This window comes from Felis catus, chromosome X (genome assembly GCF_018350175.1).
Source record: "Felis catus isolate Fca126 chromosome X, F.catus_Fca126_mat1.0, whole genome shotgun sequence".
Classification (NCBI taxonomy): Eukaryota; Metazoa; Chordata; class Mammalia; order Carnivora; family Felidae; genus Felis; species Felis catus.
In genome coordinates this window covers 41,680,399-41,706,030 of record NC_058386.1, presented here as the reverse complement: position 1 = coordinate 41,706,030, position 25,632 = coordinate 41,680,399, and the positions used below count along the sequence as shown (strand labels likewise).

Here is a 25,632-nt window from a genome sequence, read left to right as displayed (position 1 = left end):
TTTGGGTCATACTTTATCGTTTCTTTGCACGTCTCATGAGTTTCTGTTGAAAATTAACATTATAAATAATATAGTATGGCAGCTCTGAAAATCAGATTCTCTCCCCAACTCCAGGATTTGTTTTTCTTGCTCTTTGTTTTTTTAGTGACATTCCTGAACTGGTTCCATAAAGGTTGTATTCTTTGTCCTACATGGCCGCTGAAGTCTCTACTCCATTAGCTTAGGGGTCAGGTAATTAATAGCAGACATTTCTTTAAACACCTAGAACCATCAGGGCGTCTGGGTGGCTCAGTCAGTTGAGGGTCCAACTTCAGCTCAGGTCATGATCTCGTGTCCCTGGCTTCAAGCTCCACGTCAGGCTCTGTGCTGACATCTCAGAGCCTGAAGCTTGCTTCAGATTCTGTGTCTCCCTCTCTCTCTCTGCCCTTCCCCGCTCGTGCTCTGTGTCTCCCTGTCTTCCAAAAAATAAAACTAAAAAATGTTCAAAAAGTTAAAAAAAAAAAACCCACCTAGAACCATTAAGTCTCTGAGCTTTTGCCGATGGGTCCTGTGTGCATGTCAGAGCGGGCCTTCAACGCTCTGGCAGGCTATTTACGACCTCGCCTTAGCCTTTACTTCCTGATTTTGCAGAGCCTCAAGGTCAGTCAGAGATCCTGAGCCGGCACACAGCTTAGTCATATTTGTGGCTTTCTAGACTCCTAGGAATGTCAGAGCTTTTCAAAGCCTCTTATGGATATCTCATTACCCAACTTTTCCTGTTAGGTTTTTTTGGTCAGCTTGTTGTTTGTCCTAGCTGTAATCTCCGCCTTAAGCATTGCTGTGTTAAACAATTGCTACTCATTGTTTTTGAAAAGAACCCCCAGGGAAAGCTGTTCACACTAGGTGCACTCTGAGTCAAATCGAGTAGACAAGCCCCATGAATGGAGTTTTCTAGGAAAGTGCCAAGACAGGTTAAATGAAGATAGTTCTCTAGGAATGGAACTTGGGAGGAAGCTCCAACCCTGTTATGCCTCCTCCTGTGTCTGCTAGGCTGCTGGTTTTCATCAGGATTGCAAGGCTGTTGATTTTCAAGGCCGTTGTGGAGGTGTGGAGAAGAGGATGGGAACAGGGAAAGTTCAGATGCTACAAAGCTTACTGTTCTTCCTGAGTTTCAGCCATTTTTCCTGACTAGGTGCCTCCTGAATTGTTATAAACCTTTGGTCACTTTCTAGAGTTCTGAAAAAAATAATTTTGACAATTTTTGCTACTATTCTCATTGCTTTTACGAAGGAGAGGATTTTTATAGGCCACTGATATCACCTCCAGACATACTTTTTTCTTTCCCAGCCCTAATATAATAGTATTTCAAAGCCAGGATATGGGAGCTAGATGTACTCATTGATATCAGAATATCTTTACTTCTACGCCTTGTCATTAGATAGTGCTGGGAAATATATATGAATATATTATATATGAATATATTATATATATATTATATATATGTATATATTATATATATATATATATATATATATATATATATGATTTCATGTGTTCATACTGATACCTCCAATTCTAATCCAACACATCACAGGGTTCCTTTTAGCTTTCCCTCATTCTATATTTTTCTTCTATAACAGCATGAACCCTAGCCTCCAATATCATCAATGTGTCTACTCATTTGTTCAATCCTACAATATAGAGATGTATTTTTAGAATTTCAACATCCATACCACTATGAAAAACAAACAGTAAGGTAGAGCTTGAAATTTGTTGGCTCTTTTTAGGTCTTTAGATGAGGACATACAGTCAAAATACTGTATTCAAAAGTTTCTTGGTTTAGCTCATTTTATTGTTCATTCAGCATGATTACATTATTCATTTTATTTCAAATATAATTTGTTTCTCCTTGTAGTAAATTTTAGTTTTTTTCCCCTATCTGTGGCTTAAATGTAAGACATTAGCATGATTCCAAAAGTCAAAATATAAAAAGGCATATAACAGATAAAATTTAAAACCTGAATGAAATGGATAATTTTCTAGGGATACACAGTGTACCAAAATTGACCCCATTAGAGCTTAACAGACCAATTTCTATTAAAGAAATAAAGAAACTAAGTAAGGAACTACTTCATAAGAAAGCATCAGGCCCAGATGGTTTCACAGGAGAATTCTACCAAACTGTTAAAGAGCAGTCAATCCCAAAGACAAATAAATTGTTCCAGAGAACAGAAGAGGAAAAGAAACTTCTACATGGTTTTTCTAAACCAATTATAACATTGACTGCACACAAAAAATCATGCACACATATTCACTCGTGAATATCAATGCAAAAATCCTAAATGAAATATTAGCAAATGAATTCAAAACTACATTAAGAAAATTATGTAGCATAACCAAGCAAGTGAGTTTCCTTCTGGCAATGCAAGGATGGTTCTTTATAGGTGATTTATTAATATAATGCAACATATTAATAGATCTAATGAGAAAATCATACAATCATTTCCATAGATATTTTAAAAGGCTTTGACAAAATGATAAAATCATTCAAAAATAGAAATCAACTGATAACTCATTTTTTTAATGTTTATTTATTTATTTTTGAGAGCGTGAGAAAGGCAGAGAGAGAGGGAGACAGAGAATTCCCTGCAGGCCTTGTGCTGTCAGCACAGAGCCTGATGCGGGATTCAAACTCACGAATGGTGAAACCAGGACATGAGCCCAGATCAAGAGTCGGACGCTTAACCGACTGAGCCACCCAGGTGCCATGACAACTTCTTAACATGATAAAATTTATATATGTCAGTCCTAAAGTTACCATCAACCGAATGGGACAACATGGAAGGCATTTCCACTAAGATCAGGAACAAGGCAGATGCCTGCTGTCTCCTCTCCTTTTCAACACTGTACTTGGAGGTATTAGACCAATGCAGTTAGGCTAGAAAAAATATAGATGTAAGAATGGGTAAAAAGGGCACAAAAATATCTCTATTTATGAGAATATCAATAGTATCCCTGGAAATCCCCAAGAGAACCAATAATAAACTAATTTAAACAATAAAGAATTCAGTAATATAATAGAATATAAAATCAACATATAGAAATTAGTTTTCAGGGGCGCCTGGGTGGCTCAGTCGGTTAAGCGTCCAACTTCAGCTCAGGTCATGATCTCATGGTTCATGAGTCGAGCCCCACGTAGGGCTCTCTGCTGTCAGCACAGAGCCCCGCTTCAGATCCCCATCTCCCTCTTTTTGCCCCTCCCCCACTCATATGCACGCGCGCGCGCACACTCTCTCTCTCTCAAAAATAAATAAAAACATTAAAAACAGAAATTAGTTTCCATAGACACAACCAGATATAATGCATAATAGAAGAGGAAACCCCATTTATGATAACAAATGAAAGATAAAATACTTCAGGATAAAGTCAACAAGGGGTAATGCAAACTTACATGAGGAAAAGCTTAAAACACTCCTGAAAGACACAAAGGTAGACTTACACAAATGCAAAGACATTCCTTGTTCTTGGATAGGATGAATTAGTATCATAAAGATGTCAGTTTCCCTTCTCAGGTGTTAATTCATAAATTCAATGTCATCCCCCAAAATATACCTATAAGCTTTTATCTGCAACTGATGAAAGTTGACAGTGAAGTTCATATGGAAATGCAAACATGCAAGAATATCCACATAAAAAAAAAAAAAGAAAAGCTATGAGTTGGGGGGGGGTTGGAATTAGACCTCACAGCCCACAGGGAGTCTAATGCCTCTGCCAGGAAACATTTTATGAAGGTTTTCTAATTTAAACAGTATGATGCTGACACATGAATAGACAGTCTGACAGACTAAAGGAAGAAAAAATTAAAAGTCCGGATATAGACCCATATACATATGGAAATGTGTGGATGAAAAGTGGCAAGCTTTGTTTTTGACATTCAAATTTTCCCTCGTTGTGAAATGGATTTTTCTCTTTTTTTAGCACCCTTACAAACATCTTTATTCTGTGTGCTCTTTGGAATTTTCTCTTTCTTTAATGTTTATTTATTTTTGAGAGACAGAGATAGAGTGTGAGCCAGGGGAGGGGCAGAGAGACAGAGGGAGACACAGAATCCGAAGCAGGCTCCAGACTCCACAGAGCCCGACGCGGGGCTCGAACTCACAAACTGTGAGATTGTGACCTGAGCCGAAGTCGGTCAATCAACCGAGCCACCCAGGCGCCCCAGCTATGGTTTTTGTGTGTTTGGTTGGTTGGTTGGTTGGTTTTGAGAGACAGAGAGGGACAGAGAGTGAGTAGGGGAGGGGCAGAGAAAGAGGGACACACAGAATCCGAAGCAGGCTCCAGGCTGTCAGCACAGAGCCCAACGCGGGGCTCAAACTCATGAACCCTGAGATCGTGACCTGAGCCGAAGTCGGCCGCTTAACCGACTGAGCCACCCGGGTGCTCCTGGAACTGATTTTTGTATAAAGTATGAAGTAGGTTGAGATCCAGTTTCAAATTTCTCTGTCATACACTAAAATCTCATGTATTTCTGGGGCAGGTTCTGGACACCGTTCCAGTCCACTGGTCACTTTCTCTATTACCTGTACCAATGCAGTACTATTTTAATAACTATATTTTCTCATTAACTACCAATGTCTAGTAGGGCAGTCACACCCCGTGGCTGTTCTGTGGCCGTGTAGAGGCTATTTTTGTCAGGGACAGAAAGAACATGACTTAAGAGGCCAGGAAGAAGACAGAGCTAATGGTGGGTGACGGTGGCGGGTGGGGGCACAGGCATTAGACTTCCCGCAGGCCAGCTTGCCGCTCACATTTCCTCGTTTGTCCCCCACCCCACTGTGTGGCATGAAGCCGCAAACGCCAGGCCTGGATTTGTGGCAGCTGTCTGCTCCCACCCTGTACTTCGAGGCACTGGTTGGAAGGTTACCCATCCTCTATCACGTGGTGGGAGGCACATATTGAGACTCTGGCTCTGCTACCCTGTCTCCTCCCATCCAGGCTGCAGGCCACCAGGAATCCTCAGGGCTGCTCAGCTCAGCATCTCTAAATAGTCGCCTGTCAGGGATGGGGCACACGGGAGGACTCTGTTAAGCACAGCCCTGACTTCTTTTAACCCCAGCTTCCCTATAGCGGAGTGATCTGATTTTTGGTCAAGTGGACCTAGCGGTGGGGGCTGCTGCAGGAATAGGGACCTCCCCTCCCTTGCTGCCTACACTCCAGCTGACTCAGGGCTCGGCAAGTATTTATAGAGGGCTCACAATGGAACAGATGAAGTCCTACCCCAAGGCCTCTCTGGATCCAGTCCCTTCTCTGGGCTCAGGATTCATGGTCCCTGTGCAGTGGGGAAAGAGAGGGTGCTTGGGAGTGAGAATCAACAGTGTCAGGGATGTGGGGGTTGTGTGAAAGGGAGAGGGCATGAGGGAGTGAGGAAGTGAAGGGAGGGACACGGAAGATGTGTTAATAATGTGGGGAGTTTTCTTTTGAGGGGCCAATTTCACCAAGATAGAACAAGTCCAGAAAAGCAGACACATCACAAGTGTGCAGCTCCTTAAAATTTCCCAAAGCGAACACGTTCCCATCGCCTGCATCCAGATCAAGGAACACTACATGACCAGGGGCGCCTGGGTGGCTCAGTTGGTGAAGCATCCGACTTTGGCTCAGGTCATGAGCTCACAGTTTGTGAGTTCGAGCCCTGCATCGGGCTCTGTGCTGACAGCTCGGAGCCTGGAGCCTGCTTCGGATTCTGTGTCTCCCTCTCTCTCTGCCCCTCCCCTGCTCACACTCTGCCTCTCCCTCTCTCTCAAAAATAAATAAACATAAAACCTTTTTTTAAAGAAACACTACATGACCAAATAGATCCCCGGCACAGTTGGAAGGTGACGGTCTTTTGGGGAGGCTTGAGGGGACAGTTGTGGGAAGCCGGTGGGACTTGAGGAGGCTTACAAGGTGGAGAGTCCCCAACTCACTGTGGCCGAGTAGAAGTCCAGGTCCAAGACTACTGTACTTGAGGGTTCAACAGCAGATATTGGGTCACCAGGGAAGGCAGCGAAGTTCCTGGCGTCATGTTCTTGCCCATGTTCAAATCAACAGGTGTCCCTCCATGGACACTGCACAAGGTTGGGATTTAGGTAGGGAGGCATGTAGATGTGGTTGGGCAGAACACTGCTCCCCATGCTTCTTCTCGTGGCTTTCGGTCCTGGGAGAGAAGAGTAGTAGGCACTAAGAATGGGCGGAGGGGCCGGGGAACAGTGAAAGGGAATAGCTCGCGGTGAGGAAACAGGGGAGGAGCAGGGAGCAGGGTGGAAAGAAGAGAGCGAGGAGAGGGAGCAGGAACAGGGAGAGAGGGATAGGGAACATGGAGAAGGACCAGGGGGGCAGGGAAAGGGGAACCTGGCAAAGGAGCAGGGGATGGCAGAGGGGACGGAGAGCACCGAACAGGGAAGAGTGGGGCTATGGCTGCAGACATCCGTGAGAGGCACGCTCAGAGCCCAGTGACCCCCTTTCCTGCAGATATTCAGGAAGCCTCCCTGATATGCTCCCCTCTGAGCCCCTTCCAAGGATACACCACTCATTTCTTGAAGTGCAAGTTCCCATCCCTCAAAGAGCCTAGAGGGGACAGATGCCATGCCTGACTCTTAGGGGCCAGTAAAGTGTGACCAGATGTCCCTTGGCTAGGACTCACTGTGACCCACAAGTGGCCAATCCTGAAGATTCAGGACAGTATGGGTTGGGGACAGAATTTGCTGTGATTGGCCTAAACGGGGAGCACAGTATCCTGGGGAGGGGGTAGCACTTGTGAGAAAATACCCTGGGGAGGGGATACCTTGTTTCAGGGCTGATATGGGGAGAAGCTTGAGGATGAGGAGTCCATGCAGGGTAGAGACTCTACTCATGAATATCCCACAGCTGTTCTTGGTGGGCATGTAGATAGATATAACCACATCGTTCTTTATATTCTGATACTTCTATAAAGCAGAGGTTCAAAATCTCTTTAAGAACCTTGATTGTCTGTGAAGTGAGGAAAGGGAGAGGAACACTGAAACTGAGGAGCATTTATGGGGTGAGGGGATGGGATCTTAGTATCACATCAGTAGCTTTTGGGTTTCAGAGACCCACCCCATTTCCTCAGCCAGAGCAGGGTCAAGGGGCTTGTATTTTGTCATTTTGTTTTGTTTTGTTTTGTTTTTTGTTTTTTGTTTTTTTTAATTTTTTTTTAACATTTATTTATTTTTGAGACAGAGAGAGACAGAGCATGAACAGGGGAGGGGCAGAGAGAGAGGGAGACACAGAATGGGAAACAGGCTCCAGGCTCTGAGCCATCAGCCCAGAGCCCCACACAGGGCTCGAACTCACAGACCGCGAGATCGTGACCTGGCTGAAGTCGGACGCTTAACCGACTGTGCCACCCAGGCGCCCCTATTTTTTATTTTTTAAAATTTTTTTAAGCTTATTTTTTGAGAGACAGAGAGAGACAGAGCATGAACAGGGGAGGGGCAGAGAGAGAGGGAGACACAGAATCTGAAACAGGCTCCAGGCTCTGAGCTGTCAGCACAGAGCCCGACACGGGGCTCGAACTCACGGACCGTGAGATCATGACCTGAGCCGAAGTCGGACGCTTAACCGACCAAGCCACCCAGGCGCCCCAAGGGGCTTGTATTTTGGTGGGGAGACAGGTATGAGGAAGATGTGGGCAAAGTACCTACATGATTTGAACTCATGATGCCTCCTAGTCTCAGTGAGGAGGATGAGCCCCAGGAATTAGACCACGAGAACTAGGGATGGGAGAAATGTGTCAGGAAGCCCTTTTGAGTTCAAGTAAGATTTCCCCCATCCCTAAGACTTCTGAAAAAAAATTTGCAGAGCAACTCCCCTGCAGGTTCTACCACCTCAGGGGGTTTTATCTACCCTTCTGGAACCTCACTGTTGAGCCCCTGGTTGGAAGCCTGCCTAGACTTATCCATGTCTGAGTTACAATAAATAGCATGGGGGTGTGGATGGTAGCGTCTGAAGGCTTGCCCAAGGGTGGTCACAGACAGCCAGGAGCAAAGCAGTGACCAGCAGGAAGGCAGGATTCATGGCAGGAGCTTGAGAAGCATACGTGGGGGGAGAGTTGAGGAGTGATCTTTAAAAAAAAATGAATGAGGGGCACCTGGCTGGTTCAGCCAGTGGAGTGTGTGACCCTTGATCTCAGGGTTGTGAGTTCAAGCCCCATGTTGGGCATAGAGCTTACAAAAAACAAAGGAAAAAGAAAAAATATTGGGATGCCTGGGTGGCTCCATTGAGTGTCTGGCTCAGGTCATGACCTCATGGTTCGTGAGTTCAAGCCCCACATCAGGCTTCACGCTGACAGCACAGAGCCTGCTTGGGATTCTCTCTCGCGCCCTCTCTCTCTGCCCCTGCTCCCCCTCAAAAAAAATAAACTTTAAAAAGAAAGAATGATCTTTCTCTGGCCCAGCTCCCCCCAGTCAGGAGAGGATTCGGGAAGCTCCTGTCTAACACTACTGCTTTCCAGGGGCCTGGGGTCGTGGGGAGGCCCCCATTGTGGGGGGAAAGGACACTGAGTCTGGGCCGCTGGCCAATGGCCCCACCTCCATCCATCAGAGCTGTAGCTCTCCACAAAGGTTCAGCATGAGGCCCCCAGTGGTAGATAAGTAGTCAACAACAGGTAGTACAGTCTGGGCATTCCTGCCCACATGAACCCTCTATTTTATTCTTTCAGTTCCTTCTACTGGAGTGGGGATTAGGAGTTTGGGAGTGTATCTGAGGTTCTAATGGCTTCTTATACGGACTTCCAACCTATCTTCCCTTTTTAAAAAAATCTCCGCCTTCATTCCCACACTGAAAGGCAACTTGTGTCCTAAACGTTTCCTCTGGTGGGGGCTCTACAGTGTGATAAGAGGTGGTCTTCAGATTTCACCAGTACTGTATAGGAAGTGTCCAGGGCTGGACAGTGAGACATAGGTGTCAGTCACTATTGAGAAGAGAAAGGGCTGGTCTTATTATAGAAATCTACTTCTTCATTTGGGGCACCTGGCTGGCTCAGTCAGTGGAGCGTGCAACTCTTAATCCCGGGGTTGTGAGTTCAAGCCCCACATTGAGTGTAGAGATTATTTAAAAATTTTTTAAAAAGCTTTAAAAAAAGGAAAAGAAATCTACCTCTTCATCTGTCACTGGGGGGTGGGAAGAGATGTGTCATCATATATGGTAATACCGTAATATAGTAATAGATTGGGAGCTGTTCCAGCAAGGGGATTTTCCAATTAGACATATCTAAGGATAGCGAAATTTCAATGGGGAGATTTCAATGAGCGTCGACCAATAGGGGCTATATGGAGGGGTGTGTTTCTTTTTTTTTTTTTTTTAACGTTTATTTTTGAGACAGAGAGAGACAGAGCATGAACAGGGGAGGGGCAGAGAGAGAGGGAGACACAGAATCCAAAAACAGGCTCTAGGCTCCGAGCTGTCTGCACACAGCCCGACGCGGGGCTCGAACTCACGGGCCGGCCGTGAGATCATGACCTGAGCCGAAGTCTGACGCTTAACCGACCGAGCCACCCAGGCACCCCGAGGAAGGGTGTGTTTCAATGAATGGAAATATTTTTAAATGGGCTTATCATTGATAGATGTCAATGGTTGGTATTTCTGAATGGGAAGATTGGACAAGGAAGTTTATCAATGGGGGAATTTCGATGCACATGTCTGAATGGGGAGATGTGTCAGTGGGTCTAGATAAAGGAATAGGGAGATTTGTCAATAAAGATTGTCAATGGGAGGGGGTGTCTGGCTGGCTCAATCAGTGGAGCGTGCGACTCTTGATCTCTGGGTTGTAAGTTCAAACCCCACGTTAAGCACAGAGATTAGTTAAAATAAAATCTTTTAAAAAAAGATTGTCAGTGGGAATTATGTCATAGAAAGACATTTATAGGTTTGTCAACTGAGTGGTCAGTAGGGGATATGCAAATGGTGGGTAATTATGAAGAGAGATATTTGTCAGTGGGATCCATCAGTGGGTGATAGATTGCCGCTAGGTATTTTTGAATGGGGAGATTTGTTAATGGAGATCATCCATGGGGATATGTCAATGGGATATTTATGAATAAGGTGGTAGGTAGCTCAACAGGGGTATTTGTTATGGGGTATTTGTGAAAGAGGGGACTTGTACAGTGAGGAGAGGGAACTCTTCCAAGGAAAGAGTTGACCTTAGAAATTTGTCACCTGCATTCTTGGGAACAGAAGAGATTTGTAAGTATGCTGATTCATCATCCACAGTAAGGACTTCATAGTGGGGAACATTATCACTGGGGAGGAGGAGTTTTCTTAGAAATCTTTTAAAGCATTGGTATTTTTCAGTTGGGGAGACTTGTGCACCGGGAAGAAGTATATAAGCTTCAGAGTGATAAGAAAAACATTACAAATGAGCATATTAAATATTTGTAACATCTCTGGGGGGATTATCAGGATCACGAGTTAAACTAAGGTTTCCAGAGTGCATTAAATTAGTATTACTGGTATTATACATTATTTCCAATATTGTAAGTAATCAATACTGATACAAATTATCACTACTAAAGCTTTACATTAAATGACATTTATCATACTACTACTAACTAATACTTGTAAGTGCTACGTGCCCAGTACATTTTACATGTACTCCCTCATTTAACGTTCACATTGTCCCTGCGAGTTAGGCATTCTTTTTATCCCTGTTTTACAGATGTGGAAACTGAGGCACAAAGGGGTAATGTGATTCCCCCAAAGACACAGACCCAGTGCATGGAAGGGGCAGGATCTGAATTGCAAATGACCTGGCTCCAGCATTCATGTTCTTAACCACTACACGCGGCCCGGCTAGAAATGAAGTCACTGTTAGAAAGATTTCACATGAAGTTATTATTATGAGAGTTTCGTGTTTTGACCTGAAAAAGTACCCAAGGGGCAAACACACCCTTTAATCATCCTCCAAACCTAGCACAGACCTCAGAAGGATTCTGGGTAGGGACTGTGAGGCCCATTTTTCACGGAGAAGTATTGAGCCTCAAGTGAGGGAAGGGCTGGCCCCCAGGCTACCCACTGAGCTGTACCGCCCCCCCCCATGCTGCACGTGTCACAAGGCTATCACACTTCCCCCGTGTGCTTTCTCTCAGCCATCAGTCTCTCCCAAGCAGAAATTCACACCCAGATACATGGAATGCTGGAGTGTGGGGGAGGGGGGTAACTCACTCACTTTAGTGAACTTTTTTAAAATCCTTTTTTTTTTTAATTTTTTTAAATGTTTGTTTATTTTTGAGAGAGAGAGAATGAATGGGGGAAAGGCAGAGAGAGAGGGAGACACAGAATCTGAAGTAGGCTCCAGGCTCTGAGCTGTCAGCACAGAGAGCGACATGGGGCTTGAACTCGTGAACCGTGAGATCATGGCCTGAGCTGAAGCCGGATGCTTAACCGACTGAGCCACCCAGGCGCCCCATAGTGGATTTTCTAGAAGAGTGAAGGGGGGATGTAGTGACCCCAGGACTACAGATATCCTGCCAGGAGCTCCTGCCAGGGTCTGGGGGGAGGAGGCCTCATATGCTGTTCTGGCCTCAGTAGGGCCTGGTGGTCAACCCTGTCCATGAAGCATTGACGTCTCTATCCAGGGCACCACCTGCAGGTGGGCAGGTCGGCAGGAGAACGGCCTCCACACTGGGCTCCATCCTTTTCCACTGCCTCCTTCTGCTTCACCTTCCTCCCAGGGATTAAAATAGCTGAGGGCTCAGGAAATGGGTCCTGGGGCCAGGGAACAACAGCCTAGCAATGCAGGGAGCTGATACTAGGATTTGGTAAACTGGTAGGAGCTGCTGAGCCAATAGCGACAAGGGCCACCAGGGCCCTTACAGTCAAACCCATCCGCGAAGGCTGCCATTTGCCCCTTTTAGCGGACAGGGTTTAGATCCTCCTAGGGCATACCCAAGATGTAGATGTTCAGGTAGAAATCGTCACTGCAGTGGGTGTCCCCTGCACAGGCAGATAGGCCCTGAGTGCTCAAAATCTACCCATCCTTTGTAAAAAATTTTTAAACATTTCTCCATATTTGAGAGTGAGAGAGACAGAGCGTGAGTGGGGGAGGGGCAGAGAGAAGGGGAGACACAGAATCTGAAACAAGTTCCAGGCTCTGAGTTGTCAGCACAGAGCCCGACGCACGGCTCAAACCCATGAACCACGAGATTGTGACCTGAGCTGAAGTCGGACACTTAACCAACTGAGTCACCCAGGCACCCCAAAGTCTACCCATCCCGATCTAGGACATACTTGGGCCCTGGTGGAATCTCCCAGGAGTGCCAGAGGATCCGGGGGGCCAGCTTGCTGACCCAGAATTCCCTGGAGGAAACCTGGCTTCTTCTCGTTAGGAGCGGAGTGTAGTCTGACAGGAGGGAATTTGGGGGTCCTCTCCTTCACCAAAGATGCACTGGGATCTTTTTCAAGCAGATCGAGGCCGACAGGACACTTCAGTGTTCTGTTAAATGTTTGCACCAGTCTGAAATTGTGGTTTCCAGGGGCCTCACTCAAGTGAGGATCTTTGGAGTGGAGGGGACAGGAGCCAGGGATGGGGAAGGCCCCAGGGAGGCATGGAACAGGAAGGCCTAAGACTTGGAATAGTCAGAAGGGCAACGTAACACAGCCTCATGTGGGGGGCAGTCAGAGCTGCAGAACAATAATCAGATGTGCTGGGGAAGAGTCATCACTCAGCTTTTATGGGGGAGGATGAACCAGAAAGGTGAGGTTTGGGTCTAGAGCCCCCAGCTTTGGTGAGGGAACAGCTGTGTAGGAGGAGGTACGTGGGGGGTGAGGGATGGGCTGACACATGTGGTTGGTCCCCATTTTGAACCCCACCTGCACTTCACTGCGGTCGGTATTTCCTTCAGAGGTGGTCAGAGTGAGGGGAGGAGAGGTAGGGGAAGGGGGAGAAGGACAGAGCTTGGGGATCTCCAGATCGCACCTTCTCCTCATCCCTCCTATTCCGCAAACAGCCACTTCCAAGGAATCTCCCACAGGCCATGGGGTGGCCGGGGGAAGCCAGAGCTACCCCTTCTTCCAGAGTCCCTGGCTGGGAGGGGTATTGTGGGGGCCCTGAGCCCCCCTGGAGGTTTCCTCTTTCACTCAAGTCAGACTCACAGTAAAAAGCCAAAGGTGTGGACAGTAACACCTACAGATCTGGATGGGACAGGACATCCTCCTCGATGACATCAGGACAGTGCCCAAGGGACGAGAGCCGTTCCGTTGGCCAATTGATAAGACATTTGTCAATGAGCTTGTCAACTGGAAGGGATTTGTGAATAGAGGAATTTGCCAGTGAGACGGTGATCTGTCAGTAGTGGGATAATTTTCTAGAGAGCCCTGTGCAAATAGGAAGTATAAATTAGTCTAGTAAAATGTTCCAAAGTACCGAGCAGAGAGATTGTCCAGTGAATTGTGGTTGATGATGCAGGTTGAATGGCCAGTACTGATGTTAAAGATTGCCAATGTTAATGCCAAGGTAGACGATTATTACCAGTACCTCAATTTTTTTTAATGTTTTTTTATTCTCGAGAAAGAGAGAGAGAGAGACAGAGCCTGAGTGGGGGAGGGGCAGAGAGAGAGGAAGACCCAGAATCCGAAGCAGGTTCTAGGCTCTGAGCTGTCAGCACAGAGCCCAACACAGGGCTCGAACCCACGAACTGTGCGATCGTGACCTGAGCCGAAGCTGGATGCCAAACTAAGTGAGCCACCCAGGCGCCCCATCAGTACCTCAAATTTTATGTACAAATATACAAAGCCGATTTCGCATCCCCCACTCCCTCGGCATTGGTCCCAGGGTGCTCCCACTGGGTCATCAGTGACATGGCTTTGTTCCCACACATTACACGGGGACACTGCCTGCTGGATGGTAGTTGTTTATTTCATTGTTTGGGATAAAGAAAGACAGGAGTGGGAAATGGGGTGAACACTGTGCAGGCTTCAGCTTCCGCTGGGGGCCGGATTCAGGCCATCCGGGTCCTCAGGGACTGCCAGGTGCATATCCCTGGCTCTCTTGGCAGGCAGGCAAGGTGGCGGCTCTGGAAACCCTTGTCAGTGCCTGTGAGGAACTGGTCTGTCCACAAGCAGTGAGTGTCATTCTGCAGTTTGCAGGGGATGGATGAACAGGAAAATACCTAGAGAAGGGGAGGGAGGCACATCTCTGAGGGCTTCGCCTCCCGCCCCTACTCAGTTTTCAACACTCAGCTGCCTAGGGAGACCTGGTGTTGCCCCACCTGGGGAGAGACTTGAGAACAGCTCCTCCTATTGGAGGAACAGGCATTGGGCTTGGCAAGGTGATGGTAATCCAGGGAACTGATCAGTTTCCTGGAATGGCGGCTGGAGAACAGTCATGGGGGGGGGGGGGGCGGTCAGACAGTTTTCCAGGGAAACTATTCCATAGGATAGGGAACAAGCGGCAGTAGTAGCGGGGAACAGCTGGCCAGTGGGGCACAGGCATAGGATAGAGCCGTGGGGCTCAGACACACAGTCACTGGGATCAGAGGACATTCAGGGCCACCAGAAAATAGTCTTGGAATGGCTGGAAGGGCAATGTAACACACCCTTGTGTACGGAGCAGTCAGAGCTACAGAGAAATAATCAGATGTGCTGGGGAGGAGTCAGTGGGTTGGGGGATCGGCGCTTTGGGTTCCTGGAGAACATTCTAGGGAACCAAGAAACAATCCCTGGGGGGTCAAGAATAGACACAGGGACTAGAAAATAGTCCCAAGGGGGATTTAGAGGGACAGGAAGCAGCCAGAAAGTCCAGGGAACAGCGAATCCCCAGGTACAAGACACAGAGCAAAGAAGAACCAGAATTTCCAGTCTCAGGTTTCGGGGGACCAGCAAGAGAGATCAGGGACAGCACTAGGGTTTGGGGAGCAGCCATACAGACAAGGAATGGTCAGGAGGAGCAAGAAAGAAGCCAGGGTTTGGGTAAGAACCCAAGGACCGCCCTCCAGGTGGCGGGCAGGGCCCAGGTACTCACGGTGCATTCTTCGCAGCCAGCAGCATAGGTCTTGGTGAAGCCCCGGCGCTGAGAGGAACTCAGACTGTTCCAGGGAACCACGTAACTGCAGGTATTGATGTGCAGGTGTCCGTTCCGCAGTTTTCCTGGGGGGCAGGGGGCAAGAGGCAGCAGCTGATCAGCTGGGCCGGCGTCGGGGGGGGGGGGGGGGGAGGGGAGGGGAGGGCGGCGCCTGATTGGCGTCCCGGGCGCACAGACCCCCGCTGGGCAAAAGCCCCCCCGCCTTCCGATAGGCTGAAATTGGGGCGGTTCCCATTTCAACTGGGACCAGTCCCTCGGAGCCTCGCCCCCTCGCGGCGCCAGGCGGCGTCAGAGGGACGGGCCGGCGTGGCACAGGACGAGGGGGCGGGGCCTCACCGGCGATGAGAAACTCCTCGCTGCGGTTCTGGGACCTGTGGAAGTATCCGCACACGCTCTCCGCGGTGGGGGTGTAGACGAACCGGATGTCAGAGGCATCCCCCAAGGCGCTGAACCCTTTGAACATCTGTCGATAGGTGAGGGGAAGAATCTCTTTTACTGCTATAATCCTCCCCCTCCACGGTCTTCCCTGAAGTCATAGAGCATCCTGACATCACAGCCAACTTCCTCGACAAACCGGTGGCCCTTGGCTTTTACTTTGACGGGAAGGAAGATGTTAGGAACTGCTGGGAAAAGGGCAGGAGGAATACCTTGGTCATCTTGATCTCATAACGCTGGCTTAAGGCAGTCTGGTTGACTTCTGCGGTCCCCACGAACTTGGCCCTGATGACTGCAGGAGAGGAGGGGGGAGAGACGAGTCAAATGGACTGCAGGAGCCAGTAAAATAAAATAATCACAATACTAATACCGGCGAAGCACATACTTAAATAGGGATCGCTAGATGTCAGCTCACTAAGCTATTTACACACCGGTTAATTGATTTGATTGGTATATTGAGCGACTACTCTTTACCAGGCGCTGCTTAAAATTAAGCCTTTTTCATATATTCATCATGTGTTCATTCACTCAACAAATATTTCAGAGCCTGCTGTGCGCCAGGCACTGTTCTGGGTGTTAGGAACACAACAGTGAACAAAACACAGAACCCCCCCCCCCCTTGTGGAGCTCACATTCCAGCCAGAAGGAGGCTAAACACAAGCGAAATAATACGTACATGGAATGTTACAAAGTATTTAGTGCGATGAGGAATTTCAGACATGGCGATCAGGGGGTACTAGGGGACCGGGGTTAAAGTCCTGAACAGGGAGGGGGGCACCTGGGTGGCTCTGTTGGTTACGTGACTGGCTCTTGGTTTTAGCAAAGGTCATGATCTCACCTTGGTGAGTTCGAACCCTAGTCAGCCTCCGTGCTGGGATTGTCTCTCTCCCTCTTTCTCTGGCCCTCCCCCTGCTCCTTCTCTCTCTATCTCTCAAAATAAATAAACTTTATATGTGTGTGTGTGTGTGTGTGTATATATATATATATACACACATACATATATATATAAATTTTGAACAGGGAAGGCCATCCTGACACCAGAGGCCACCACCCGTGTGGATACCTGGGGTGAGGGGGGGAGGGTGTACCAGGCAGAGGAAGCTGCCAGTACAAAGGCCCCCGGAGGTGGGATTGGGCTCAGAGTAATCAAGGAAGCGCAAGGATGCCGGTGCGGCTAAAGCAGAGTCAGTGCAGGGCTGAGTGGACTTGTTCCAGGGGTCGGCACCACTGTGAACCCCCCAAAAGCAAACGCACAGAGTGTGCGGGCAGAGTGGGGCACACTTACTGAAGTCCGAGCTGCAGAAGGCGGTCTGCGGGTGGAGTGGGGCACAGGTACAGGCCCGGCTGGGGGCTGCCAGCCACAGCAACAACAGGATGCAGGAGGCCAGGGGCGCCAAGGGTGCCATGGTGGGTTCTGCGGGGTGGGGAGGAGGGGTCAGCGGTCCTCTGCGAGGTGGGCAGTGCCCTCCCCAGCCTGGAACGGGATTAAGCCTCCGCACTCCGGGCTTGAGGGGTTGGGGGGGCAGTGGAGATTTTAAGGGGGGTGGGGATGTTGGAGCCCAGAGGAGCCGAGAGGGCAGAGGGTCGGGGGTCGGGAGAGTCTAGGACTTGTGGAGCTCGTGCAATTTCACAGATTGGGAGAGTCGGGGGGGGGGGGGGGGGGGGAGGGCGAGGGGGCGGGCTACAAGGCTGTGGTGTTTGCAGAATAAGGGGGCAGAGGGTTTGCAGGATTTAGGGACGTTGGGAAGTCAGAAGGTCGAGAAGCTGGGGGTGAGGAATTTGGGGTTCAGGGAGCCAGGGGAGTTTGGGGTTTCAGGGTTGTGCATAGTGAGATGGGGGGAGTGGAGAGAAGCTGAGGAGTCCGGAGGAGGTTGGGGGTTCAGAGAGTTTGGAGGCTTCGGGGGTCGGGGTGCCTGAGGGATTTGGGAGCAGGGAAAGTCGTGGAGTTGGGGATTTAGGAGGGTTGGGGGGGCAGTGAGGGAATTTAGGGGAGTTGGCAGCCTGGGAGGCAGCTGTGATATTAGGGGGCTCATGGGTTTGGAGGAGTCGGGAATAGAGATCGGGGTTCCAAGGAGTCTGGAGTGTGGGAATTGGGGAGAAGTTGCAGCACCACCACCCCCCCCACTCCCGCCCTCCTCCCCTGAACCAGCCCAGAGTCCTGGTACCCGCCGGCCAGGCTGAGTGGCCAGACGTCCAGCAGGAAAGCTCCGGCCAAGCTTCAGGCCCCGCGGGCCTCCCAGGCCCCTGCCTACCTCTGGTGGATCTCTCCAGGCGCTGGGTCTGAGGCGACAGTGGCAGGGCCTGAGCAGCAGAGGATAAATGTCCACGCGAGGGGCGGGGGTGGCAGTGGTGCGGAAACCACAGGCCTCCAGGCTTCCTGGACGCATTACTCATCCGCCCACCCTCCGTGGAGGCCAAGGGGCGGGCCAAGCAAGGGCTGCCGAAAAGGAGATGCGCCCTCCTCCTCTCCCTCCCGCTGGGCCTCGCCCTGGCCACCCGCCCCCATCTCCACGTTTGTCCATCTGTCAATCCATCCATCGTCCGACACTAGTCCTTCCAGGCAGCCTCTGGGGAGGGCTTAGAGGCAGGACTACCCCCTCCCCCTCCCCCCCAGCACTCAGGACAATTCCCTGAAGTCTCCAAACTCTCTCCAAAGTCTACCCCATCACCCACATCCCCCAAAATCCCCGTGGCCGAAGCCTGAGTTAGTCCATCCTTTTAGTAAGCATGTCTTGTGCACCTACTGTGTGCCAGGCACACACACAAATCCCTCTCCTTGGTAGTTCTGACAGTCTGGTGAAGGGTGAGGGAGGCAGAGAGGAAACAAATTAGGTAGAAGCAGTGGAGAGAGTAAGGCAAGTGAGAGGAGGAGGAATACAAGGGGGGCAACTGAGGCACCGAGAGGTTAAGTGACATATCCAAGATCACAGTTAATAAGCAGCAGAACTGGCATTTGAACTCAGGTGGCCTGAAGCCAGAGCCTGGATGTTAACCCCTCGCAAAAAACACAGACTTGGGGCGCCTGGCTGGCTCAGTCGGTGGAGCCTGCAACTTTTTTTTTTTTCAACGTTTATTTATTTTTGGGACAGAGAGAGACAGAGCATGAACGGCGGAGGGGCAGAGAGAGAGGGAGACACAGAATCGGAAACAGGCTCCAGGCTCTGAGCCATCAGCCCAGAGCCTGACGCGGGGCTCGAACTCACAGACCGCGAGATCGTGACCTGGCTGAAGTCGGACGCTTAACCGACTGCGCCACCCAGGCGCCCCAAGCCTGCAACTCTTAATCTCAGCCGGAGTTGTGAGTTCAAGCCCCACGTTGGGTGTAGAGATTGCTTAAAAATAAAATCCTTGAAAAAATAAACACATAGGTAAATAAATAGCATTTATACAGCACCAACTGTGTCCCAGGCACTCAGCATATTTTTTCTCACTTAGAGCTCACAGTAAACCTCCGAGATGGGTACCGGTATTAGTCCCATTTTACAGATGAGGAACTATGAGGCATAGAGGGATTGAAGAACCTTCCGAGGATCACCAGGCATGGCTGGGATTTGAACCTAGGTTAACTGGTGCCAGGATCTCACCCCAGCCATGGCACGGCCCTGACCTGTGGGGAAAGTGCCAGTGAATTAGTGAGCATTACAGTGGGGGGGGGCGGTTCACTGGTGGTGAAAGAGGGCTGTGAGTCAGTAGAAAACGGATCCCCTCCCATCCTGCCCTGCCCCTTCCCCACCAGCCCTCCCACACCTCTGGGGTGGGGTGGGGGGGGGGGGTTGGTGGTGAGGCAATCCCTGCCCACCAGCTTCCAGATGCTGCCTGAATCTTCCCTGGGGTCCTGGGAAAGGGCTCTAAGGGCTAATTAACATCCTTTGTTGGTTGGGGAAGGCAGACCAATGATAACAGTGATGGTGCTGTGCGCTGTGTCCTATATTCCTTGTGTAAATTCTTTCAGTCCTCATGGCCCCCTTGCTAACGAAGCTTGCTTAACTCAGGGAGGTTAGCCCAGTCACCAGCACCACCCCCACAAAAACGACACCCGCCCCCCACCCCACTACTGTGGGTATCGAACAGCGTTCTGGAACCTTTGTGAGCACTTCATCTCTCAGTCCCGATTGCCACCTTGGTAATTCATGTCGGCTGGCCAAGGGATGCTGACCCAGTACCAATAGCAGTAGCCAACACTTCTTGAGGAGGGGGGCTTCCTGTGTGCCAGAAAACCGGGCTCAGCGCTTTTCCTGAAGTCATCTGTTCCTCACAATTTGCCTGTGACTTAGGGACTTGGCGTATCTCCTGATGCCGATGAGGAAACCCAGACACGCTGAGGGGTCGAGTGACCTACCCAGGAATGAGAATGAAGAAACGGCCCGGCCCGTCCGGCAGGGGCGGGGGCAGAGGGGGGAGGGGGAGTAAACCAGGAATTTGGAGCCGCCGGTTGTGAAAGTGGGGAGGGAGAGTGAACGAGGCAGGGGCTAAGTCAGAGCTCGGCCAGTGGGAGCCGCGGGGGAAGGGAAAACCCTGCTGCAGCCCCTCACTGACCCTGCTTCGGATGCCAGCTCTCTCAAGCCTGAGTCAGCAGCGAGTGTGGCCGACTGTCTACACGTGAGGGGTTCTGTGCATCCGGGTCATAGTGCGGGTTTTGAAACCGGTGGGGTTTCGCGGAGATGTATCCGGATGTGCAGCCCCTGGGGGACATTGCATGGGTGTGGGGGCCGTGGGGACGGCTGGGTGTGCAGCGTGGATGCCCGGCCATCTCCACGACGTGCCAAGCGCTTGGGCCTCGTGGTGCCCTTTATGCAGATCAGGAAACTGAGGCCCAGAGAAGGTTAGGCGACCTGACCCGGGATTCCACATGGCTTTAGGAAGAGGCGAGGCCAAGATGCAAACCTAGGGCTTTCCAGGGGATCCTGGAGTGCAAAGCTCCCAGCATGCACGCGTGTGCGGGCATAGTCGCGCACATACGTACACACGGGGTTGCGTTCAGACTCAAGTCCAGAGGAAACAAGGAGGGTTTGTGAAAAGAGGGGCCTGGCCTGGATGGCTCAGTCGGTGAAGCATTCGACTTCCACTCAGGTCATGATCCCTGGGTTCGTGAGTTCGAGCCCCGTGTTGGGCTCTGTGCTGACAGCTCGGAGCCTGGAGTCTGCTTTGGATTCTGTGTCTCCCTCTCTCTCTGCCCCTCCTTTGCTCACACACACTCTCTAAAAAATAAACATTAAAAAATGTAATAAAATTTAAAAACAAGAAAAGAGGGGCCTAGAGACCTCGAGGTGGGGGCCTGTGCGCGCGTGTGCACTTGCACGCAGCTCTGCTCTGTGTCTGCCTCTGAGAACTGTGTGTGCGCCCCTAGTGTTGCGCACCTGTGTGTTTTGTGTCGCTCCTGGGAGTTGTACCTCTGCTTCTGCAGAGCGGGTCTAAGTTGCGCATGTAATTGCGGAGGTGGTGTTCCTGAGTTGTGTGTGTGCCCGTCAAGTGTTAACGTCAAGCGCTGCCTCTGCGCTGCTGCCCCGGAACGCTAACCAGAGGATCCCCGCAGCCCCCTTCCCAACACGGTGCCTCTCGGGGGACCCGTGATGACGCCAGTCATTTGGGAAATGAGGAAGGTGGGGGTGCGGAGAGAGGGTGAGGCCTGAAGGTCAATCGGTCACCCTGAGCCTGCGGGCTTCCTGTGCCTGTCGGGAACCGGGAACCGCCGCCGCCCGGGCAGCCCCTCCGGGAATGCCCTCTCTCTACCCCGCGGGACAGCGGAGGGGGCGGCGCGGCCGTGAGCGCGCAGCTCGCCCAACCCGAGCCCCTCTGCCCGCCCCCGGGGTCGCGGGAGGCCTGAGGCATCCCCACACCTGGACGTGTGAGTGTGCGTGTGCACGCACACACCCGGAAGTGCCTACACTTAGGAAGACTCTGGGTGTCCCTGGCTGCGTGTGCGCCTCTCCGTTTGTATGGGTGGCAAGGCGCGTTGTGTGTGCGCGTCCCTAGATGTACTTTGGGTGTGCCCCCCCTCCCCGTCTGGTGCGGCTCTCCGTGCTGAGTCTTGGTGGTTATGTGACGACCTAGGGGTGTGTACCTCTATATGTGGCGTGGGTCTTCCTCGTGCGTGGGCCCGGGAGTGTCGCGGGTGTGTCTGTGAGTGTTGGGTGTATGTGCCCAGTTCTGTCGTGTGTGCCTGTCGGGGTTGTGTGTGCCTGTGCACTCCGTGGCTGTGCCTCTGAAGGTGGTCTCTGTACTTCATGGGCAATCCTTCATGCTGTGTGGGTCCCTGACGTGGCTTTGGGCCACAGGAAAGGGGCTGTGTGTGTGTGCCCCAAAGCGTGTGCTGCTGGGCAGAGGCCGGCCAGAAGCGCCTGGCTGGCTGAATGTGTGGACCTCTGCAGCCGGAGAGCAAGGTGTGCTCTGACTGAGCCTGCGTTGGTTGTGCGTCTTTCCATCTCGTGGGTCTCAACCTACTTGGCAATCTCTGGGCTTGGTTGTGTAGATCTGAGTTCTGAGGGTTTGTGTGCGTGCCTCCGGGTCGCGTCTGTGCACGGACGATGCTTACACACGAGGCCTGGCTGAGGGATCCGGTTACTACATGCTTGCCACCACACCCCCGTGCATGCACATGCACACACTCACTTCTCTATCATCCACTCATTATAAAAACAAACTTTCCCTTTTCCGGAAAAGTCCCCCACCCCCACCCCTATCCCATGCCTCTGCCCGGGAAAGCAGAGGCGGGATGTCTGGGACTTGAGGGTAGTGGAGGGAGGGAGAGGCAGGCAGGGCTCTGAGTTCGATTCTGGGCACAGAAACGTGTGTGTGTGTGTGTGTGTGTGTGTGTGTGTGACCCCCGCTGCTGACTGTCCCTGACTCGCCTCTTCTGGGAAATGGCTTCTAATGTGGCTCCCACAGAACGGGCTTCCCTCAGCCCCCCCCACCACCCCTGTGATGGCCCTCCTGCCCTGACCCTGCTCTGCCTTTCCGCCCTACCAGCTCAGCAGCACGACGTACCCTGTGGTTGTGAAGATGGGGCACGCACACTCCGGGATGGGCAAGGTGAGTCCCCAGATGGGGTGTGTAGGTGTGTGTGTTTGGAAATTGAGCGTGCTCCTGGCATGGTGCATACGTATATTGCGTATTCAAAGCACTCCGGTAATTCTGTGTGATTGTGTGTCCTGGGGTGTCTTTGTCTCTTTGGATTTTTTTCCCCTCACATTCTTAGAGTTTGTCATACATTCAGCCAGGTTTATGCGTCCTGTTACTTTGTTCGTGTAACCAGCATTGTGTTTGTGTATACACATGCCCCTGTGTTGAACACACGCTATATAATCTTTTATGTTCAAGCGTCTTGGGGTCCTGCGTGCATTCCGTCCACCTGATTTTGTCTCTGTGTGCGTAGAAAGCAGACTTGTAACGTGTATGCTTGCATATCGTGTATACAACCGATTGTGTGTCGCGGTACCCATACACATAGACCATATATACACAGTTTTTCCACAGATTTACTGGGATATAACCCACATACCATACAACTTACCCATTTAAAGTGGACAACTCAATTGTTTTTAGTATGTTCAAAGTTGCATATCCCCACCTGTGTGTCTGCTGTGTACGTGTAAAAACTAGGACCCCCAGAATTATGCACGCCCAAGTGTCTTGGCGTATCCACTGAATTTGTACGTACTTGGCTCACCCGTGTCATTTACGTGCATGCCCCCGCCCCAGGACAACCCGCCCCCCCCCCCGCCTGCTGCCACCTTGTCCTAATCAGGTCCTGATCCCTGCCCCACTCCTACAGGTCAAAGTGGACAACCAGCACGACTTCCAGGACATCGCGAGCGTCGTGGCACTGACCAAGACATATGCCACTGCCGAGCCCTTCATTGACGCCAAATATGACGTGCGCGTCCAGAAAATTGGGCAGAACTACAAAGCCTACATGTGAGTGGAGAGGCCGAGGCCTGGGTAGGGGTCCCCTGCCCTGTGCAACCTGGGCTCCCCTGAGCTTCTGTCCTCTCTCGTCTTGTCCCCCCAGGAGGACGTCAGTGTCAGGAAACTGGAAGACCAACACCGGCTCTGCCATGCTCGAGCAGATCGCCATGTCTGACAGGTGGGGGTGGCCTGGACTCAGAGGGAGGGGACGCCAGGGGGGAAGCATGGCTACGCAGGCCGGCCGGGCACTGACAGGCTTCCTTGCCCCACATCTCGGCAGGTACAAGCTGTGGGTGGATACGTGCTCCGAGATTTTTGGGGGACTGGACATCTGCGCAGTGGAAGCACTGCATGGCAAGGATGGAAGGGATCACATCATTGAGGTGGGAGCGCCCAGGAACTGGTAGGGGTACGGGGTGGGGCAGGTGCATGGCAGCATCGTTCCATAAGCCGTGAAGCTCTCCATGGCCCAGGTTGCTATAAAGGCACTCTGTGAACTGTAAAGTACCTCATAAATTAGGAGGTGCTTGAGGAACAGCCGAGTGCTTTACAAAACTATATTGGGGCGCCCACGTGACTCAGTCGCTTAAGTGTCCAACTTCGGCTCAGGTCATGATCTTGCAGTCTGTGAGTTCGAGCCCCGCGTCGGACTCTGTGCTGACAGCTAAGAGCCTGGAGCGTGCTTCCGATTCTGTCTCCCTCTCTCTCTGCCCCTCCCTTCCTCCTGCTCTCTCAAAAATAAGAATAAACGTTAAAAAAAAATAAAACTATAAGAAAGGAGCTCTGTAAACTGGGAGGTCCTCGTTACTAAAGCAAAGCACTCGCAAAATTCTAAATCTGTTTGTACACAGCAGTGCCCCTGGCAAACGGTAAGGCAATTTGGAAACCATAAAATGCCTTGAAAATTGGAGCGCTTTCTACACGGTGAGGCATTTTGTAAACAGTGGCGCCCATGCAAAGCACTTTTCTAAAGTCTAAACATACCATATATCCCCTAGTCCCTTGAAAAGGACAAGGAACTTTGTAAACTATAAAGTACTATAGCCACCACGAAGTTCTTTGTAAATGACAGAACACCTAGCAAACTGTAAAGCAGGGACTGGCAAATGTTTTCGGTCAAGGGCCAGACAGTGCACATTTTAGGCTGTGTGGGCCATACAGTCTCTGTTGCAGCTTCTCTGCAAAAGCAGCCGAAGACAATACGTACAAAACAAACGTTCCCCTAAAACTGTCGGGATATAAAAATTGAAATGTATATTTTCACGTATCACAAAATCTTCTTTTGTTCTCTTACCTACCATCAAAAAACGTAAAACCCATCCTTGGCTCTAGGGGCCATACAAAGACAGGCGTCTGGGCTGGATTTGGCCCGCGGGCCCTAATTTGTGGAGCTGTGCTCTAAGCTGTAGGCTCCCTTCAGGAGCTGTCCGGTACCTTGTAAAAGACAAGCCTTCGTCGCACTGCAAAGCCTTCTCAAACTGAATCTTTCCTTGGCACCAGCCCGCGCCTTTCCCCAGCTTAAGGGTGCTCGGTGGCTGTCACCCTCCCATGCACTTCCTGCCGCTCTCCTCACCGGATCCGTTTCCCTCCCCCAGGTGGTGGGCTCCTCCATGCCACTCATCGGGGACCACCAAGATGAAGACAAGCAGCTCATCGTAGAGCTTGTGGTCAACAAGATGGCCCAGGCCCTGCCCAGGCAGCGGCAGCGGGATGCCTCCCCCGGCCGGGGCTCCCACGGCCAGGTCAGGCCCCTGGTGCTGAGCGAGGGCGGAGCTGGCCAGAGGGGGACTAGTGGCTGCCAGGCCAACCCTCGGTCATGCTGCCGCAGAGCTGATAATCAGCAGGCAAAGGGCACTGCCAGTGCGCATGTGCGGCGGCAATTACCAATTGCTCGTAAAAATTGATAAAATGGCTGCTACCCTGACTTCCCCGAGTGCCTCCCAACCCTCCCCCGCAACGAGCTCCCCCCTCCCCAGCTTGATATCCCCTCAGCTCAGCCACAGACGCGTCAACACCCAGCACACTGGGAGCCCGTGTCATTTTGATTGGCTGATGCTCTGGCTGGCCGGTAACTATTTTTAACCTCTCCTGCTCCACTCCTCTGCCGCAGACTCCGTCCCCAGGGGCCCCGCCCTTGGGCCGCCAGACCTCCCAGCAGCCCTCAGGACCTCCAGCTCAGCAACGACCCCCACCACAGGGTAAGTGAGGGGCCGGCTTCCTGGGCCCTGACTGTACTGGCA

At 51.0% G+C, this 25,632-nt stretch overlaps 2 protein-coding genes across 3 annotated transcripts in view; one reads left to right on the top strand and one right to left on the bottom strand.

Annotated features, from left to right (window-relative positions):
• Positions 1 to 25,632, top strand: part of SYN1 (synapsin I) — a 51,518-nt gene that overhangs the window by 23,094 nt on the left and 2,792 nt on the right. For both annotated transcript variants that reach the window (XM_019823365.2, XM_019823364.3), the window contains exons 6-11: positions 22,454 to 22,516; positions 23,259 to 23,401; positions 23,496 to 23,570; positions 23,673 to 23,775; positions 24,988 to 25,134; positions 25,503 to 25,590. In XM_019823365.2, the coding sequence (XP_019678924.1) occupies positions 22,454 to 22,516; positions 23,259 to 23,401; positions 23,496 to 23,570; positions 23,673 to 23,775; positions 24,988 to 25,134; positions 25,503 to 25,590 (619 nt within the window). The remainder of the gene's footprint in view (positions 1 to 22,453; positions 22,517 to 23,258; positions 23,402 to 23,495; positions 23,571 to 23,672; positions 23,776 to 24,987; positions 25,135 to 25,502; positions 25,591 to 25,632) is intronic.
• TIMP1 (TIMP metallopeptidase inhibitor 1) lies at positions 13,868 to 17,898 on the bottom strand. The gene is made up of 6 exons (XM_023249291.2): positions 17,740 to 17,898; positions 16,773 to 16,901; positions 15,700 to 15,779; positions 15,389 to 15,515; positions 14,993 to 15,117; positions 13,868 to 14,141 (listed from the first exon to the last, which is right to left on the bottom strand). Exons 1-6 carry the CDS (start codon positions 17,879 to 17,881, stop codon positions 13,971 to 13,973), a joined length of 774 nt encoding a protein of 257 aa, XP_023105059.1. The 5' UTR covers positions 17,882 to 17,898; the 3' UTR covers positions 13,868 to 13,970.

Excerpts from the sequence above, each read along its gene's own strand:
- TIMP1 (XM_023249291.2), bottom strand. The coding sequence starts at position 17,881 with ATGAGTAATGCGTCCAGGAAGCCTGGAGGCCTGTGGTTTCCGCACCAC. Across the intron at positions 16,902-17,739 it reads CCTGGAGAGATCCACCAGAG|AACCCACCATGGCACCCTTG; the intron begins GTAGGCAGGGGC and ends CCCACCCCGCAG. Across the intron at positions 15,780-16,772 it reads CTTCTGCAGCTCGGACTTCA|TCATCAGGGCCAAGTTCGTG; the intron begins GTAAGTGTGCCC and ends CCTCTCCTGCAG.